The sequence below is a fragment of the Biomphalaria glabrata genome, chromosome 10 (genome assembly GCF_947242115.1).
Source record: "Biomphalaria glabrata chromosome 10, xgBioGlab47.1, whole genome shotgun sequence".
Lineage (NCBI taxonomy): Eukaryota > Metazoa > Mollusca > Gastropoda > Planorbidae > Biomphalaria > Biomphalaria glabrata.
Window position 1 is genome coordinate 31,171,057 of NC_074720.1, and position 20,388 is coordinate 31,191,444.

The following is a 20,388-nucleotide window of genomic DNA, read 5'->3' on the forward strand; positions in this document are numbered from 1 at the left end:
TACAAGACATCGATAAGACAAGAAAAACATTTAAAACATTGTTTATGTATGGAGTATGGTTATTTTTTCAGCAGGCTTTTAATCCACAGAAGTATAGTAGGATGGAAGACCAGTTTAGGGCCTGTCGATTGAGGGGAGAACTTCATTTACCCCCCCCCCCCCCCCCAACTTGTCTCCAATGAGGAGGCTGATCAGAAATACCATCCAGCGCTCAACACTTTTTCCAAACACCTGCCAGCAAAGGTCTGCAACAGTCGATCATGCACAGAGGCTGGCCAGGAGGATACGGAGGCTCTCGTAACGTTAACCTTTTGCAGAACATTGCACGAGGTTGAACTTGCTCCATAAAGACACCACGGGGAGGTTGGCAAGAAAATGTATTGAGCAGAATTTGAGCAAACACGACAAATATAAATATAAACAAACATGACGACAAACAAACACAAGCATAAACAACATGACGACAAACAAACACAAGCATAAACAAACATGAAGACAAACAAACATAAGTATAAATAAACATGAAGACAAACAAACTTAAGATTAAACAAACATAAAAACAAACAAACATAAGTAGATTTGTGTTCATGTTTTATTCGTGGCATTTCTTCCTGTAATCTATGATGGCATACAGTTTCCCAATGATGTTACTCTTCTGAAAATACAAATACACTACTCTGTCCAAGCTGAAACCAAACTATGGCCTAGTGGGTTTTAAAAAAATTGATAGAGCTGCTGTTTCTCTCTTAGTAGCGTGACTAGGACGGGCATGGCATGAGGACTTCAAACAAATTCTTAATGGAGGAAAGGAGATAGAGAATCGTCAAGAACATCATTCGATTGAGTGTCACCTTGACCTCTGCTGTGTCTCCCTGTTGTAAGGCCCATCTAGCCTGGGGAATCAGAAAATATAGCAAGTACATTCATAGTTATTGACTACACTCGCCTGATATAACATTAGATTAGATCGGGATACACTCAGAATCTACATTTAATAATTACAAAGCTAAACTTGTACCAACTCTGTCTGTCTAGTAAAAAGTTTGGATATGTTATTTCTTCCAAAACAATTCTCGGATCTAGTTGAAACTTTCAACAATTATTCATTACTTAGACAATACATCAATCAATCAAAGAAAACTAACCAATTTGTCAACTAAATGCTGGTTATTAATTATTTATCTCAAATCACAGATAAGAATAAATATGTAAAGGTTAGTCCTGTTAGATAATTGTACACTAAATTTCTCACACACCCATTCTCGGAACAAATTGAAATGTAAGACAGAAATGATATATAAATTATTATTTCATTTTTTTTTCTACATCAATCTACTTTCAAAATAAAACTGCGCATGTTTAGAAAGTAAAAGTTATATTTAGGTTGTTGTTTTTTTTTAATCTGTCCAAGCTCATTTCACTAAGACTTGAATACGCCTACATCGGTTTAGTTGTGCTAGATGTCTGGAGCTACAAACCGAAGACCGAGTAACAATTCGCCACTCAGGAGAAATGCAATCAATCTGACATGAGAAAGTCGGCTAGACTCTAGAATCGTGTAGACGTAGGCGTAATAAAATGTTTTCATCTAAACAACGTTATGACTCTACCTTGTAAAATCTATCTGAGACGCCTGATTAAAGGATGAAACATAATGAATGTATTTTATAAACACTGGTAACAATATCCTTGTTACTAGATTAATGAAGACATATAGCTTTATAAATACACGCCAAAAAGATTCCTAAAAAAGAAAAATAGTAACAATATTTTTTAAAGAAAGACAATATCTCCCTTATACAGCTTATAGAGCAATTGTTTTTCTTCTAATAACCATTGAATGTTAGGTTAAAAAAACATAACATTTTTAACCCCGCCTCCTCCCCTCGCCACTTTTGCCCCCTCCCCCCCCCCCCCCCCCCGAGAAAGAATCCTGGTAAAATCAGTGTATAGATAGACCTACTACACTTTATAATATTCAAGGATAGGACTTTAGATCTAGACTTAGAAGACGATGCGCAAACAATGTTCCTAAACATTAATTTACTAAACTCTCGAATCAAGTGTGCATTACATTACGAAATTTTCGAACGCGTTTGTCCTTTCAAAACCAATGTTGAATCAATATCTAGGTCTGGTTCTCTAGCCAAATTTGAATTTCTTTCTTTTTTTTTTTTTTTATTTTGGAAAATTAAAACTGTCAAATTGGAAATGTCCTGTGTGCCAACGAGTTAAATACTTCTTTTCTCAGCGATATACATTAATTGTTATATTTCTAGGAAATTTGTTAGAGCCTTTTTTTGAGATCCGTGTCCATGTTCCAGCCTCCACCAACCCTCCATGAAGTTCTGACTTGAATAAAGGTATTCTAAATAGGGCAGTTGCCCACAACACCCTCTCGTTCCTTTTCAATGAGGCGATCCGCACAGTTTGAGAATACCTGATCTAGAGATGTATAGGCTTATTGCCAACTCACCTGGAGTATATAAATAACTGTGAGCACATAGAACAGTGTGAGTGAGAATAACTCGAATGTTTCTGAGTTGACCATCCATCTGGGAGACATACAAACACATTAGAGATACATCTCGCATACAAACACATTAGAGATACATCTCTGAATACGTTCAGAACTTTGTTTAAAAAAAAAAAAGAAAGAAATGTTAATGATGGTGGTTATGGATGTTTCTATGACAACTCGTATCGAGAATCTGTAGCTTAGGTGGTAAGATTTTTAACAAGCAAAATTTAAAAAAAAATGTATAACAAAAACTAAGCTTCTATATGGGAAAGAATCGCATATTTACTGCCATATCTCTCAATACTGCAAAATTTATTTAACCTAGGTGTCACTTACAAAGACCGCATAAAGAATGAAGAGATTAGAAATAGGATTAATACAGCAATTGGACCCCATGATGACCTGCGAACCATGGTCAACAAACGTCAACTCAAACTCAATGGTCACATAGAACAGTAGCAGGTATAAGAAGAACAGTAGCAGGTATAAGAAGAACAGTAGCAGGTATAAGAAGAACAGTAGCAGGTATAAGAAGAACAGTAGCAGGTATAAGAAGAACAGTAGCAGGTATAAGAAGGATGGGAAGACAGAGAAAGCGATGGGAAGATAACATCAAAGAATGTACAGGCCTGTTTGTAAATGAAATTCTATCAAAGGCAAAGGACAAAGAAGAATGGAGAAACACGGCTGACAAATCTTGTGTGCTGCCACACCGGTCCAACAGATTGAGGGATAGGTGAAGTTAAATGTGAACCTGGCCTAACTGTTAACTGTTTTGCAAAGGGCAAATTTTTCATTCAAAGCCTCAACAGATAGGCCTACAACTTTTCCCTAAAAAATAGTCTCCCTTTAGTATATTGCAGTATGTTTACGATATCTCTATTCAACACATAACTTCATGGAACGTGGAACTTTCTAGGTGTGTGGGCTCAATAACATGAACACGGATCTCGAAAAGGGATCCAACGATTTTCCTAGAAAAAAAAACAAAAAAACTAGCGAATTAGCCACATAGGAAAAAGCGTGGTTTAACCGTTATGATTTTCCCGAATATAAAAATGTGAAAATTAGTTTGGAGTGAGAGACCTTCTATATCTTGAGCACACACAAACACACGTCAGCGGGTATTCCCGCATGTCTTCATGATCAAAGAGCTAAATTTTGCGCACAGTCTAGGTTATAGACTTATATCTACTATATCTAGACTGGACATGGAGACTTTTTAACACTACAAAAAATGTCGTGAAAATTTTTTAGAAAGTTGGATCAAGGCGTTGTTTTGTAAAGTAGTTAGAAGAAGTTGAGGCTATTTTTTTCAACCCTAACCTATGTAACATATAATTCAGTTTTTAGATGTAGATCTAGTAAATGAACATGAAAAATAAGAGTACTCTCGTCTCATAATTATTATTTCGCAATTTTTAGATACATAATCTTCTTTATCAAAAGACTGAATGCAACACTAAAATTGTAATTTTTTGTGTATTTTTCATAATCAATTACTAGATCTAGATCTAAAAAATAAAATTATATGTTACATAGGTTAGGGTTGAAACAACAACTTTACTTCTTGGAACTACTTTACAAAAACAACGCCTTGATCCAACTTTCTACACAATGTTCACGATCGATCAGTCGCGGATAAGAATTTATTTCCGGTTTCCAGTCTAGTACTAGATATATATAAGTCTATGGTCTAGGTCTTTAGGCCTATCATTAAAGTAATATATACTCTTGACTAAATTTATACATTCGCTTAACAAGTATTTTTTCGGTCGGGGGTGGGGGGAAGAGGATTGGATGGGGAGGGGGAACGTTTATTTTTAAAAAAAATCATCCATTAGTTATTGAGATCAAAATAATCACTCGTACTAAAAGTTATTAGCTTCATAAATACTCTTTTTAAAATTGTTTTTGTAAGTTACTAGTCAATGGCGTAACTAGGATGGTGGAAAAGGGGGGGGGGGTCCGAATTTGAAAATCCTCCCTCACTTGATGAGTTACCCCAAATGGCTGTCCGAAATTTATTTTGCATTAAATGCTATGGCCATTATCTCATGGCATGACGTCGAATGTCCAAACGGGCTCCCCTATTCCTAGCTACGCCACTGTTACTGGTTCTCATTCTCTATCAAACAGGGTCGACTAGAAGCATGCATACAATTAGACTTCTTATCATAATAAAGTTATAAATTAAATATATACAAACTTTAAAACGCCTCGATCCGAATAAGACATTATAACAAAGCTTCTCATTTGATACTAGTTTAGCTATCGTCCTTCTGGTGGCTCAAACTGGCCCATCTAAACAAAAATAAAAATTTAAAAAATAATCAATCTAATCAGTTTTATTAGCACTTGTAATTTTGTTAAGGGAAGTAATTAAAAAGACACTAGTTCAAAGCGTCTCGCGAGACTGAAGGGAATTTGTGATGTTTAAGTTGTCGCAATCTAATCTGAAGGGAATTTGTGATGTTTAAGTAGTCGCAATCTAATCTGAAAGGAATTTGTGATGTTTAAGTAGTCGCAATCTAATCTGAAGGGAATTTGTGATGTTTAAGTAGTCGCAATCTAATCTGAAAGGAATTTATGATGTTTAAGTAGTCGCAATCTAATCTGAAGGGAATTTGTGATGTTTAAGTAGTCGCAATCTAATCTGAAAGGAATTTGTGATGTTTAAGTAGTCGCAATCTAATCTGAAAGGAATTTGTGATGTTTAAGTAGTCGCAATCTAATCTGAAGGGAATTTGTGATGTTTAAGTAGTCGCAATCTAATCTGAAGGGAATTTGTGACATTTAAGTAGTCGCAATCTAATCTGAAGGGAATTGGTGATGTTTAAGTAGTCGCAATCTAATCTGAAGGGAATTTGTGATGTTTAAGTAGTCGCAATCTAATCTGAAAGGAATTTGTGATGTTTAAGTAGTCGCAATCTAATCTGAAAGGAATTTGTGATGTTTAAGTAGTCGCAATCTAATCTGAAGGGAATTTGTGACATTTAAGTAGTCGCAATCTAATCTGAAGGGAATTTGTGATGTTTAAGTAGTCGCAATCTAATCTGAAGGGAATTTGTGATGTTTAAGTAAATTCAATCCAACTTCTACCTAGAAATGCCACATCTGAATGTGGCAAAAAGCACTGTGCTCACATCGATACTTCTAGATGCATGGGGACCTTGGTCATTTCTAATAATGGACTGCCCTTATCCAATCGCAATTTAAAAACGTCTAGTTTTGAACGACACAGCCATGGTACAGTGTCTACACACTGCCAATGCGACTTTACAAGTACAGTTCATAAGTAGGTCAACTCCATCTTGATTTGACTTTTTTTTTCTGAGCCCTGCGTCACTAGCATGCAAAAGATAATACTAGTATTACTGCGCGAGACTTCCAAGACAGATGTTGCATTTTTCTTCTCCTTCTTGTCAACAGTTTGCTATTGCGCTGCAGACTCATTTCTTCTGTGCCTAGGACAAAATATTTTTTTTCACTTGCTCAGCATTGCTATATTAGGCTTTAGTGGTAGTAGGGTCTGCCTAAGGTGGATTGAAAATGGGCATTCAAAGAAGATATGATTCACAGTTCATAAATTTGGTTTACAAAACAGCTAATACAAGTATCTATGCAGGAGGCTTCCTAGATATATCTTGTATAAAGATCTAAAGGCAGAGGAGGGTCGAAAATGTTAATTTTGAATGTAAAACTATATGAGCTCAGACAGAGAAGTACTCCAAAGCACTCCAAATGCCATCACTTCTCTTAGAATCTTTTTACATAATGTCTAGAAAAAGGTTAATTCCAAGCGTCAGACTGGCTTTTGTGAGATAAACATATACTCTACCAGAATATGTCCTTATGGTTATTAGACGAGTTTGTCGTACCGGAGACTTCGTAAATTTCAAGACGGAATGGTACAAGACAGACTAACTACAAACAAAGCTATTGTGACGCTCCCACTTGCCGGGGATTATATCATCAAACTTCTTAATTTAAATGAAATGAAGAAACAAACATCTCTGTATTATCTCCAAAACTCCTTTAATAATACTTCTCCAACTTTCTTATACAAATGACTTCTCAATTCAAATCTTAAAGATACACAAATCTTCACTTATAATACTTCAACTACTGTAACTTCAATTAAGGTAACTTCAACTCATATCACTTCAACAAATATCAATTCAACTAATAAAACTCTAATTAATGGACCCGCTTATATCACAAAACTTATAACCTCTATCAAACTATTACTAAGCGAGGACAAGAACCACTACTATGCGAGGACCCTCGTCTAAATGACTTTCCCCTAATTTATACCTTTCTTAATCGTACATTCCAGAATCATGGAAACTTCTCCCCTAATTATTTGAGTAACTTTGACCTTCTAGAAGCAGACGTATGCTATTTTTTACCATAAACTCTTTCTTTGATTGGATGCCTAAAATTAACTTGTTTACGTTGGACAGCACTGGCTTGACCTCGAGCTTCTAGAAACTGGTCGAAATAGGTCACAGACTCGACCCGTGACAGCTATATACTATTATACATAAATATGTTTAATATATATGGTCATTCGAGCCCATCATGCCGATGATTGCGCCCAACTTCTTCACACTAATCATGAGCTCCAGCTCGCCGTCAAAGAATTTTCATACGCTGCAGATTGTTTGATCTAACAATAAACCCATAAAATACAGGAACCACGTTTCAGAAGTCACACAATAAAATCTACTCAGTCCCAAAGATCCCATTGAATGAACATTCCCTAAACGTGATAGACCTCTAAAAGGAAATCAAGGAATACAATGATGCATCATTTTCAAGACAATTTGATAATCGTCTGGCTAAGGTTAGTAGCGCTTTTGGACGCCTCCAAGTGAGAGTGCTGTGGAATAAATCACTCCGCCTGCCTACAAAAATTAGTGTCTAACAGGCATTGATATTCTTAAACCCTTCCTAATGGCCCTGAAATATGGGTACTAAACTGAAAACAACAGACTTCTTTAATGCTTTCCTTAACGATGTCTGCGCTCCGTCATGGGCAAGACGACCGCCATGACCCACATTACCAATAGCGATCTCCGTGTTAATGCTGAAAAGTGTAGAGGAACTGCTTTAAATTCGACCACTACCACAACCGTATGCCAAAGGCAATCTTTTTTAGTGAGCTGAAATGTAGTCGATGTAAACATATACAGTCCCTCCCCCTTCCCCGAAAACGCCTTAGAGGCCACCTTAGAAGCCATCTTGACATAGAATAGAGCATCGCAATACATATTTAAGACCAAAAGGAAATATGTTGCAAAAGATAGAAGATAAGAGAACCTTAACCGACCCACACCACAGTTATGCCTACACATGATGTGACTATGTATGCAAATCACAGCCAAGACTGCGTAACCGTGAGAAATCCGGAACTCCTTTTAAATCTTATTTAATTAATTTATTTATTTATAGACTTTATTTTAATGTACTCTTAAAATATTTTTAAAGTATAGTAATCTGTGACAAAGTGGAGATCTAATTAGTAATATCTGTTATATATTATATTATTACCTATTAATATATCAAGATCCAGAATAAGAGAATGGACCTCATTCACCAATCGTAAACAAACAACATTTAGCCACGTGGTTATCCATCTCTTCTATATAAATTACGTAATACACACAGGCTGTCACGTGACAGTTTTTTTCCCATTGTTTTTGCAATATTATCATGTTGGCTAAATGTTGTTTCTTTACGATTGGTGAATGAGATCCATTAGACTAATCCTATTATATTATTTATTTATTCTACAGGCCTGGGGACCACACAAATACTGTAAGCCTCCCTACTTTTTGGATTGGAAGTAATACGACATCATTGTTATTAGATCTATTATTTGCATTATTATTATATTTATTAGGTAACCTACTAGAATTATTGGTTTTCCCATGCACACAGCAGACTTGTTACGGACTTAATGTTATACAGTACGGCGTTGACTGTCTGCCATGCACCCGCTTAGTAGTTGTATTTTATTTTTCCTTAACCCTTAAGACGCGTGTGGTAGTTTAGCCTCTAAGCACTAGAATTGTAATTCCATTTTGTAAGCACTCTTATTAAAAAGCTCAGCACTTAAAGGGTTAAACAAAGATGGTGCTTATATTTTTATATTATCTTTTTAAATGGAAATTTCCGTGACGTCATAGTGCGCACACTTTTAGTTTCGTTTCTAATTTATTGCAGATTTTTTAAGACACATCAATAAAGTTCACGTTTTTCTTTCTGGTGTTTCCGGTGTACAGAATTTCGAATGGTTAGCAAAGTCTATAGTATAAGCAAAAAATACCAATCACTGACTTACTAATTTATGTATCAAGAGATCCCATAAACCGCCCTGCGGATTCACAATAATTTTGTATACAGGTTCTTGTTTTATATATATAACTTATAAAATGAAATTTTGTATAATTTTCGTTTCGTTTTGTTTCGTTTCAATAGCTTTAACGTATAAAATGAAATCCAAGATAGTGCAGAAGGTGCGCACTATTAAACACTAGACTAGGAAGGCATCATCATCATCATCAACATTGGTCTAGACGAATGTCAGTCAATCCAGGCTAAATCTGAGCTGTCAAGAGGAAGACATCTTCCACTTGAACTTGAACTGAAGAGACCTATCTCTTGGACGTGAGACTGTGAACTGAGTATGATCTCAGCGCATTGGACTTTGTTTGCAACGTGGCTACGTGTGAACCTGCAGCTCCCTTGAGAGGCGTCTGTCGGGATGATCTGCTGAAACAGTGTGTTCGATCAACGGCTATATTGAAGAAAACAGTGCTTGACACTATCTCTTTGTGTATCAAAGGGCCACGTCATCGTCTCAACAACAGCTTGGTCAACTGGAGAAAGAGAAAGCGGCACCAGAGGAAAACAGTGCTGATGACTTCGTGTGGAACATGCTCCCTGCCGTCTGTGGCTCCCACCGATCGACCTCCACCTGAACTGTCAAACTTGCACTGCACTGTTTTTTTTTCGGGACGAGTTTGAGTTTGAGTTTTGAGTTTAGGCACATCGGCACAATTTAGGCCATGTTGTGCCCATGATCCTTTAAGGATCACTCTCCCTTTATATAACAAGGGCTAAGAAGGGGGGCAGTGTTATAACCTTGCCATGCACACCACCATCCAAGATAGTGCAGAAGGTGCGCACTATTAGACACTAGACTAGGAAAGATGTGGACATTCGTGAAAGAACTATTTCCGACCAAGTCTAGAGCCGAGATGTAGAGGCTGTGCTCAAGGCAGATGTCCTATGTGTTTGTCATGTCTTCATGTAAATAAACATCTATGTCTCGTTGAGTTGCCTCCCTTTAAGTTATTACAGTATGTTAAGGGAATCGTTAAAATCAAAATAAAAAAAGGGGGGTGATGTTCAAGCCATTATAAACCATATAAAGCCAGGCCTAGCCGGTGTGTAATGCTAGTATTTAACAAAAGATCTATTTGCATTATTATTATGTAGAAACACAAATTGTAAAAAAACAAAATCTTTTGGACTGGAGATGGCTTTTATTGATCTTTTACCACCGTCTTTCTTGGCTAGAGCTAGCAGCTTATGTTTAAAAGTAAAAGTTCCCCTTTTAGACCTTGTAATCGATGGGGCAAATGATGTAAAGATCTTCTGTTTCTGTAGCCCACGGTTATCGAGGATGTCATGTGGCCAGCACAACGACCAACCACCTTTACTTTTCCCTAACTAATGTTAGGAACCCGTTAGAGCTGGGTAGACTCAGAGGAGCCCAAAGGTCTCGAAATTAAACAATCCCAGTCTTTACAGACCTATGTTTGCTTGAAAGAAAAAAAAAAGAACTTAAAGAACTATGGGTGTACTTACGTTTATGCGAGTCATTGAATCCTCATAACTTTGTTTGAAGAAGAGAAATGTCATGATGAACATAATTATAATACTAAACCATAAAAGGATGCAGATAATCACTGTGATGACAATCCAGATTTGAGCGATATTGCAGTACTCCTTGGCCTTAGCCATATTCCCAGTTTTGTATTCACTCAGGGACTGAAACATATAGAAATAAATACATAAATACAACAAATTATTAAAAATACACGATCTTGTGTAAGTCTAATCTATCTATCTATCTATCTATCTATCTATCTATCTATCTATCTATCTATCTATATATATATATATATATATATATATATCTATCCATCCATCTATCTAACTATCTATCTATCTAGGAAGGGGGACAAAGTGTACACAATGAAACAAATCCACATATATTGACACATCTCTAAATAAGTAGCATTTACTTCCCTTCTCGATAACAAACAAAATAGCTAATAACCAATAATAAATTAGCCAAATGTGCATAATTCTTTTGATTGACGGCTCTTTTGTTAGGTACAACAAATAATTGTGTAACGTTTCAACTTGATCCGAGAAAGGGAAGAAACAATGTGTACACAATTGTCACAGATTACATTATAGAATTGTTTGTACATTTCACTTTTGAAAGAAATATAAGCCCTCGACATGAGTCTCGGGATTTAATCCTCAAATTTAGACACTTTTCAACACGTCAGGATTTACCCAAGGGACGTAATTAGTATGTTTGAAATCTATTGGTTGATTTGAATTTAAACAAAGACATTTTTGAAAAGAGTTAGCGCCAGAGAATTGGCGGTAGTAAGAAAGTAAAAGTGAGTCGATAAAATAATGTTCTTGTAGTCAGTCACGTTTCTAGGAGCTCTGTTTGAAAAGCCTTTGTAATATGTTTCATGCTCATTGATTTGTAATTTTGTACATAAGCTGTACTTACGTTGTGTTTGAATAAAGTTCCAGAGTTTTGTTTTATCAAAGAATCGTTAATTGTAATTCTAGATCGTCATTTTTTGCAACTATTGAATTCAAGTAAAATCCCCGGCATAACAACACATCGTAACATCGTGCATGTTGTTACATCTGGCACAAGTGTTGTTACATTGGCACTCTCCGACAAATAAAAGTTCACGGACAACTTTTAACGAAATTTATTCAAGATCTAGGACCAATTTCTAAAACTCTTCAAAGGAACTTCATTCTTATTTAACGGAGGACAGAATTTCTGTGTTTAACAGGTCAGTTGGTTATCGATAATTCTTTTATAAAGATTTTCGTTAGAGTTACGTCTAACTCACGAAATCTATTATTATATGTAATTGGCAAAAGGAGTAAGACCAATATACATAATAACTGGCATTATTAAAAGACCAGTAAAGCAAATAACTGGCATTATATAAAAGACCAGTAAAGCAAATAACTGGCAATATAAAAGACCAGTAAAGCAAATAACTGGCATTATAGTCATTATAAAGAAGACCAGTAAATAATCATTTGTGCAGCACAAAGTAAACAGAAGACCAGATTTAACCAACTGTTAAACCAGAAAAAAAAAAAAAAGTACATCGGCTCAATAGATCTATATATCAATCATACGACTCCAGTAACTACAAGTCTACTGTCAAGAATTTATTAGCAAATTGAGGCTTCAAGAACTTTGTCACTAGATCTATATTATTATTATTATATCTGAGATAAAGCCAAAATCCAGATATCGAACATTTTGCTCCAATACAAGAAACTAACAAAGAAATTAAATATGGCCTCCAGTTCCAGAACACAACGACTCTTCGAATTGATAGAATTAGCCAAAGAAAAGCAAATGCCAAAGCCAGACCAGTGGGCAGAGAGACAGGAAGAAAAAGAATATCAAACAAAGATACGTCAAAAAGAAGCAGAAAAACAAAGAGAATATCAAGCAAAAGAACATTGTAACATGACTTTAACAACAGACATAATAGGTGAAGCCATAGCTTTAGCAGAAAAACTCAACATTCCTTCACATGAACGAGAAAGATGGTTTGATAATAAATTAGCTGAAATAGACAGAGAAGATGACAAAAGACGGCAAGAAGAATTAAAACGAGAATTATTAGAATTGAAAAATACCGAATTCAAAGCTGAACAAAAGAATGATGCAACATTAACAAGAATAAACCAGAAAGTTCAATTAGGAAAGCGTACAGCATATCTCGAAGATGGATTTCTCAAGAAGTATACTTTCCACAAGTACAATGTCATTGAACAAATATATGTACCAAAGAAGTACAGAAAACAAGTTATTAAAGCAAAGCATGAATTTTATGACACCATACATATGAGTGTAACAAGTACCAAGAAGAGAATTGCCAAAGAATATTATTGGCCTAGCTTGACCAAAGATGTCAAGAAATACATTAATAATTGTTCACATTGTCAACATGATTATTGTGAAAAGAAACAAACTCAAAAGAAAAGCAACATAACTAAAACAAAGAACAAAGAAGACTACAAAACCAGAATTGACATCAATGAATCTATGCATCATGACTCAAGTAAATCAACAGGGACATCACTGCCTACTACATGTCCATCCCTACCCACTACATGTCCATCCCTACCTGACAATATAAGCCCATCCCTGCCAAGTACTTTCCCATCCCTAACCGCTGATGATGACTTCATACATCAAGACTTGAATAAGACTGCATCTGCATCAAATACTATGATATGCATTGAACATTTTTGCTACAATCAAGACAAGTCTCATGAACCAGAACCAGAAGCAGATACTTATATTCAATCAACTTTGGCTATACCAGACAAAAGAAAAACTATGCAACTTGACTCTAAAACTCATACAAGTATTCCTCATTTGAAAGAATGTGAGTCAACTCAAGAAGCCATTACAACCATGAACATTGGAAGTCAAAGAATATTACATGAAAACATGAAATCAAGATATTTTGCTCAAGGAGATCAAGTCAATTTACTGTTACCAGATTGGAGTAACAAGCTATTCTACAAATGGCAAGGTCCATTTACCATCACCAGAAAGATTTCCAACCTGCTTTATGAAATCAATGTCAACAAGGTTACCAAAGTATTTCATGTTCATAAGTTTGAACATTACCATGAAACAGATAATAAAGACATCAAAGCAGAAGTTGAACATTTTACAAGCTTAGCAACTATTCCTGAGGAAGAAGAAGAAACATCATCAACACCCATTCCTGAGATAGATGTTTCATTACCAGCATCAAATCAAATTGACATTCCCAAGGTCATCACTCTGAATGACATAGCACTACAAACAGTGAAGAACATTAAAGTGTTTCCAGACCATGCAGATTTCTTTACCAGTGTTTCTGAGACATTTCCAGTACTGCAATTTGAAAGAAACTCAGAAAGCAACAACATTGACAACACCAAGTTTCAACCTCCGTCCACTCAAGGGGCAACTTTTCTTCAGAAAGGAACAAATGAACTTCTTCAACATTGCTGTATTGACCGATTGAACTCAGACATGTTCAGTCATTGCTTTATTGAACATTCTAATGCAAAGCATTCTGCTACCATTGTTCTACAGCGTCAAAGTTCATCAACCAGAAAATTGAGTTTTGGTTTCGAACAGTTCTTATTTTCCCTAAACTCAAACGCGGTTCAATCGGACATTATCTGTGAGATCAATATGACATGGATACAACAGCCTCATAAACTGAAAGACCTTTTCTTCAAGTTTAGAAAACGCACATGCACATACATGTCGGCAATTCAGAAGGGTTCCGAACTTAACATTTCTATTTTACATATGTACTATAGCATATTTAGTGTCACTTGATCCATTATCATTCATACTCGTCAAGGAAGAGCAATATCCAGTTATATCAAATCAAATTAATAAATTTGTCTACTCATTTTTCACAGGAGTTCTATATAAGATTATGTTATATATATTTCAGCACCAAGCAACCCACTGAGGAAGGTCATTCATTCAAGATACTTTGTTTATTATGTTTCAGCATCTTTGCATATGACATGCATCAGACATCTTAATTTTTAAATCATGAGCATTTTATTTCAGGTATTTTATTTCAGGTATATTATTATTGCATATATCCTATTATAATGGTACAGATACATGACTTATAATTGGAAATTTTCATTGCTTCACACATGTTGAGATTTATATCACATTGAGTATTATTATTCAGAAGATTGATCACATTGAGTAGTATTTTCTCAGAAGATTGTCATGTACTATCACAATTATTTTTTCTATGTCAATTTTTCATATGCAATATATTTTTCCATGTACACATTTTCACATTAGTACTAACCAAATGAGTTATAATGTCATATTTTAGTATTATCATGAAGCACCATGAAGAGAAGTAACTCATTCAATTCAAGATTTAATTTATCCAAGTATTATGCTTTGTACAACTTTTGATATTGTTCATGACAAGCATTGTCTCATTTTCATAACCACTTGAATAGTGAGACAGGTATTCAAAGTCATCAATAATTTTATTCACTGCATTTACATTTTTTTTATTATTGTTGTCATCTCCAAGTTGACTTTATTTTGTCATATGTTACCTCAACCATTTTTCTATAATTTCATGTATGGTATTTTGTGTATATTTAAATTTTAATACATATGAGCATTTCTATTACCATACAAATGCTAAATGGAGAGGGGGGTAATATGTCACAGATTACATTATAGAATTGTTTGTACATTTCACTTTTGAAAGAAATATAAGCCCTCGACATGAGTCTCGGGATTTAATCCTCAAATTTAGACACTTTTCAACACGTCAGGATTTACCCAAGGGACGTAATTAGTATGTTTGAAATCTATTGGTTGATTTGAATTTAAACAAAGACATTTTTGAAAAGAGTTAGCGCCAGAGAATTGGCGGTAGTAAGAAAGTAAAAGTGAGTCGATAAAATAATGTTCTTGTAGTCAGTCACGTTTCTAGGAGCTCTGTTTGAAAAGCCTTTGTAATATGTTTCATGCTCATTGATTTGTAATTTTGTACATAAGCTGTACTTACGTTGTGTTTGAATAAAGTTCCAGAGTTTTGTTTTATCAAAGAATCGTTAATTGTAATTCTAGATCGTCATTTTTTGCAACTATTGAATTCAAGTAAAATCCCCGGCATAACAACACATCGTAACATCGTGCATGTTGTTACATCTGGCACAAGTGTTGTTACAACAATAATTGTACCAGACAGACATAGTGCATTGTTCTACGCTTTGTCAAAAGAATGAAATAAAGGCGAGATAGATAGACAGACAGACAGATAGATAGATAGATTAGATTAGATTAGATTAGATAGATAGATAGATAGATAGATAGATTCCTACAATAATTAATAATATAGGATTTTAACAACTGACCAGAAGGGAAAACACCAATGCAACAACTCCAGTGGGCAGAAATCCTAAGAGAGTGACCAAAATGGACAAGACTAACGTCACTTCAATGCTTACAGATTTGAGTACATCAAACGGGAATTTCTGTAGTCTTGACTGCTGGGAGGCCTGTAAAAAAGAGATGTGTTTAACAAACCAATCTGTTGCGCGAGAGCTGAAAGGCAATGCTTTAGGCGAATGTTTCAGAGATTTCTGGTTGGGGTGGGGGGGGGGGTGGGGGGGGATAAGACTTGATTAATAAATGATTTTTTTTTATTACCTATCATTCTGTGATAGGCCTTGCCCTTGCTTTGGCTGACTTGGACAGATTACTTTGGTACGGGTGTATTGGATTATACTTTTTGGATGCACAACAGAACAGAGCCTACACATGGAACAAGTAGAAAGTCCAGGGTATTCTGTCGAATTAATTTCAGCATCCAGCTTGTCGTCAAGGATGTAGGGCGGTGCTGTAGCAGGTGGACCCATGACGTTTGTTTTTCTTCTTGCCAATGTTTAGGCCATAGTCTTACAACTATGTTTAACAAATTGTATTTGTTCAGGAACAAAAGTCAGATTATTTGCAGACGATTGCATAATATATAAAACAATAAAAACAACACAATATACAGACATTTTACAAAGAGAATTAGATAAATTACTGAAATGGGAATCAAATTGAAGGCATGTCTTTCCACCCAGACAAATGTCAGTTATTAAGAGTAACAAAAAAAACTAAAACAAATAAATTCCACTTATCTTAGTCATGGTAATCCAGTAACACAGACTAAAAACTCAAAATACTTAGGTGTTATAATAAATGAAGAACTGTCATGGAATCCCCATAATGATGAAACTAACAAAAAATTATAGCATTAGGGTTTATAACATGAAATTTCTAAGAACATAAAACTAAAATATTATGTAACCTGGGTTAGGCCAATAATAGAATATACATACTCTGTTAGGGACCCTTCAACTCAAGAAAACATTAAGAAACTGGAACATATACAAAATAGAGCAGTGAGATTCATAACAAACGAATATTCACATCTTACTAGAGTAACACCTTTAGTAAAAATCATTAAATTTATAAAGCCTTCGGGATAGAAGACTCAAAAGTAAAGTTGCAATCATACATAAAACACTGAACCATAATCTTTAAAAACAAAATTTAATAAAATACTCAGAACGACACAAAGATAAGGGCACATTCCTAATTCCATATGCTAGGACAAATTTGTACGAATGCTCCTTCTTCCCTAGCGCTATAAGAGCATGGAATGGGTTGCCTAAATTAACCAGTAAACCCAGTGACTTGGCAGAATTTAGGTAATTGGTTAATATGCATGACTAAATGCATGAGGTGTAGGACGTAGTTATCTTTTTTAACATCTGTATTATATAAGATAAAATAGTAGAAAAAAATATTTGCCTTACTCTGGGTATAATAATTTTAAGATTAAAAATGTAAAGTTATACAAAATCTAGTCTAGGTCTAGATTCTATATTTAGTCTCGATTCAATATTTAGTTCTAGAGCTTGATTTAGAGTCTAATTAAAAAGTGGAGATCTAGACCTAATCAAGTTCTAGTCTTGATTCCAATTCTAGATCTAGTCTAGATCTAGTCTATATTCTAGTTCTAGATTCTAATTCTAGATTCTAGTTCTATTCTAGATCAAGTCTAGATCAATATCTAGAATACACCTAGAACTACTCTAGAAATCTAGATGATAGATCTAGTCTAGACTTATGCATGCAGCCTATAAAGTAGATAGATCAAGAGCGGTTAGACTATATTTTATTGATCAGGATTAGTATGGCCTATAATGGGTAATAGTGCACTATGCTGTTCGCTTTGGAAACCGGTTAGTTGTGTGGTTTAATTTTTTTTTTAATTTCCTATTAATCGAACTTTTGGGGTGAGGTACGTATCTGGGAGCAATAGCAACACTAGGGGTGTGTGAGGCGTGCGGTCGCACCGGGTGACACCATTTTGGGGATGGAAACCAAGTTGAAAAAAATATATCTTGATAAAAGCAGACACATCAGAAAAGATATGATATTAAAATCTCTCGACAAACATGCCTATTAGAGACACATCTAGATTGTAGTTTAAGTTTAAATGAAATATCACAACGTTATACCATTTCTGTCTCAAAGTATAACAAAGGAAACCTATTGATATGATGTTATGTCTGTTTCTAATATTAATTAGATATCATTGTCAAATTTGCAATAACATATGAATAAATGTCATAAACAGTGTGATTTTATAATAGAACTGTAAAAATCAATAAAAGTATGTAATCAGCTTTCTGTATTTGTTCCAGAAAAAGAACTAACTTATTTGAAGAAAGTTGATGGGGGAGGGGCGACATCCTGAGCTACCGCACCAGGTGCAACCGACACTGTCTGTGAGGTTTTCATGCCGTTTTTAGGTGATCAGTTAACGCTGCTCTACTTATTCCATAAGAGTAAGAAGAGTCTTATCAAAGATGAAGTGTTGTCCTGTTTGCTTATTACTTTAAACGATCAAAACACAACTATAGCTTGAACATTCCTGATCCGTTGATGAATTCGATGGGGGCCGCCTCTGATCTTGTTTAATGGTAAATTTAGTAGCTAACTTTAAATAAAATATCATATAGAACGAATTTTGGTTTAAGTCGGTGCATATTTTCAGTTTGGTATCAGTCATTTACTGATGTTAATTATCTACTTCTTGTATGACAGTTTAATCAAAAGAACAAAATCTAGCCTACAAATTCATTGGTAAATTTATGATTTTTTAAATTTGCGATAAGGTGTGACATACAACCATTGCCAGTGACAGCAACTATTTCAGAGCTATTTATTTGTGTGGATCTTGTTATTATTGGAACTATCCTTATACTAAATTGAGTGATTAACCGTTTTCCTCTAATTTGATTTAGTTTTTGTTTTTCTTGCTATTTATTGATTGAAATTAGCGATCATTTGAGATTTTCACAATTGAACAATGTCAAGGACGCTAAATTAAAATTTACTGTTGCCAACTAAACAAAAAAATTGAGCTATAGCTTTAACAAAATCTCAAAGCTAGGCAGGTGATCATTGTATTATTTTTCCCTTTTATTTTTTTTACCGCTACTTAGCTACCTACTTGTTTTAAAATAAGTTTAACTCTTTCTCTCCTAATTGATAATACCAACATTAATGTGACACCATTAAATTAACTTAATTTTTGGTTTATTAACTTTAATTGTTGTTACATAAAAAGTACATGCATTTATCTATACCACTTTTAATATTTTCTTATTAAAACAAAAACGTAATTGAAGTTTCATCGTAACAGGGCAGTGAAATACAAATGGCCTAAATGAATAATTCCATCTAAACGTGGAAAATAATTACGGAGAGATAGAGTTAAGTCATAGAGTGAAAGTCTATTCATTTGTATTCCAATTCGTTCTCCACATTCAAATTATTTTGTGCTACACAAACGGAGGATTAGCTTCCGCAGTGCTCAAAATTATTATATACCTTTTAAAAAGCAAAGCTTATCTAATTTTTTTTTCTAAATCCACTTACCATATTATTCATATTTTGAGGACCAGATGCTGGCTGTGTGCCCTGGTTTGGGGGCATGTTTGGGCCCGGTGAGACGACTACATAAACGGGTGCAGGACCCTGATTGGACTGAGCATTCATTTTAACCACTGATCACGTCACACCTTTGAAATAGTTCATGTTTATTACTTCAAGAATTAATATATATATATATAGATACAGAGAGAGAGAGAGAGATTTTTGCTCCAGCACTCATAGATAGATAGATAGATAGATAGATAGATAGATAGATAGATAGATAGATAGATTAGATAGATAGATAGATAGATAGATAGATAGATAGATAGATAGATAGATAGATAGATAGATAGATAGATAGATAGATAAATAGATAGATAGATAGAAATAATATAAATAGGTTGAGAATGAGAACTGATGTTCTTATTGAGCACAACTACAATCGCACACAGGGAAGCGGTGGTGAATTACAAGTTTCTTTAAACTTTGTTTTCTTGTGTTGAGCCTTGAGAACTTGAGGGATTCCAAGCCCAGACAGTAGATGCATATTCTAATATTGGCCTGACTAATACATTAATACAATAATCGATACATTGATATATGTCAATATTTGAATAAAACTTCAATTAAAAATATTGCCTTACTTTTCCTGTATGAAATAAGCGAGTCGTTATTGCCATGTCAAATTACTATAAAGCTTGGTATGTTACTTTTTTTTTTTATTTCACTTCCGTTTAAGAAAAAGCAAAAATTGTTTACTAATTTACAACAAAATCTTTTTTTTTTTTCTAAATTGGGTCAAACTTTTTCGGTTATGGGATTCATTTCACATTTCGAAAAAAAAGCTGGGGGGGGGGAATCTCTACTGGCTGGTGGCTTTTATGAGGCTACTTCTGGATACGTGGAGCATCTCATTACGTCCCTCTTACCATTTCTATAGCACCATCTTAGAGGGACTCAGAGGCGGCTTTATCAGTATGTGGGTGAGTGTCCTAAGCGG

The 20,388-nt window shown here is 34.8% G+C and overlaps 1 protein-coding gene across 3 annotated transcripts; it reads right to left on the reverse strand.

The window, feature by feature from the left end:
- Positions 1-574: 574 nt before the first annotated feature.
- LOC106051719 (uncharacterized) lies at positions 575-20,125 on the reverse strand. Of its 3 annotated transcripts, none has more exons than XM_056045097.1 (7): positions 20,033-20,125; positions 19,392-19,534; positions 15,803-15,946; positions 10,403-10,585; positions 4,731-4,825; positions 2,477-2,555; positions 575-893 (listed from the first exon to the last, which is right to left on the reverse strand). In XM_056045097.1, exons 2-5 carry the CDS (start codon positions 19,509-19,511, stop codon positions 4,793-4,795), a joined length of 480 nt encoding a protein of 159 aa, XP_055901072.1. In that variant the 5' UTR covers positions 19,512-19,534; positions 20,033-20,125; the 3' UTR covers positions 575-893; positions 2,477-2,555; positions 4,731-4,792. The 3 variants fall into 3 exon arrangements, with proteins under 3 accessions (XP_055901072.1, XP_055901073.1, XP_055901074.1); XM_056045099.1 differs by lacking the exon at positions 575-893 and adding an exon at positions 1,398-1,633; XM_056045098.1 differs by lacking the exon at positions 2,477-2,555.
- Between the last annotated feature and the right edge of the window lie 263 nt (positions 20,126-20,388).

Coding starts and splice junctions, on each gene's coding strand:
- LOC106051719 (XM_056045098.1), bottom strand. CDS start 19,511: ATGAATGCTCAGTCCAATCAGGGTCCTGCACCCGTTTATGTAGTCGTC. Junction 15,947..19,391: donor CTCAAAATATGAATAATATG/GTAAGTGGATTT, acceptor TCTTTTTTACAG/GCCTCCCAGCAGTCAAGACT. Junction 4,826..10,402: donor ATTCAATGACTCGCATAAAC/GTAAGTACACCC, acceptor ATTTTTGTTTAG/ATGGGCCAGTTTGAGCCACC.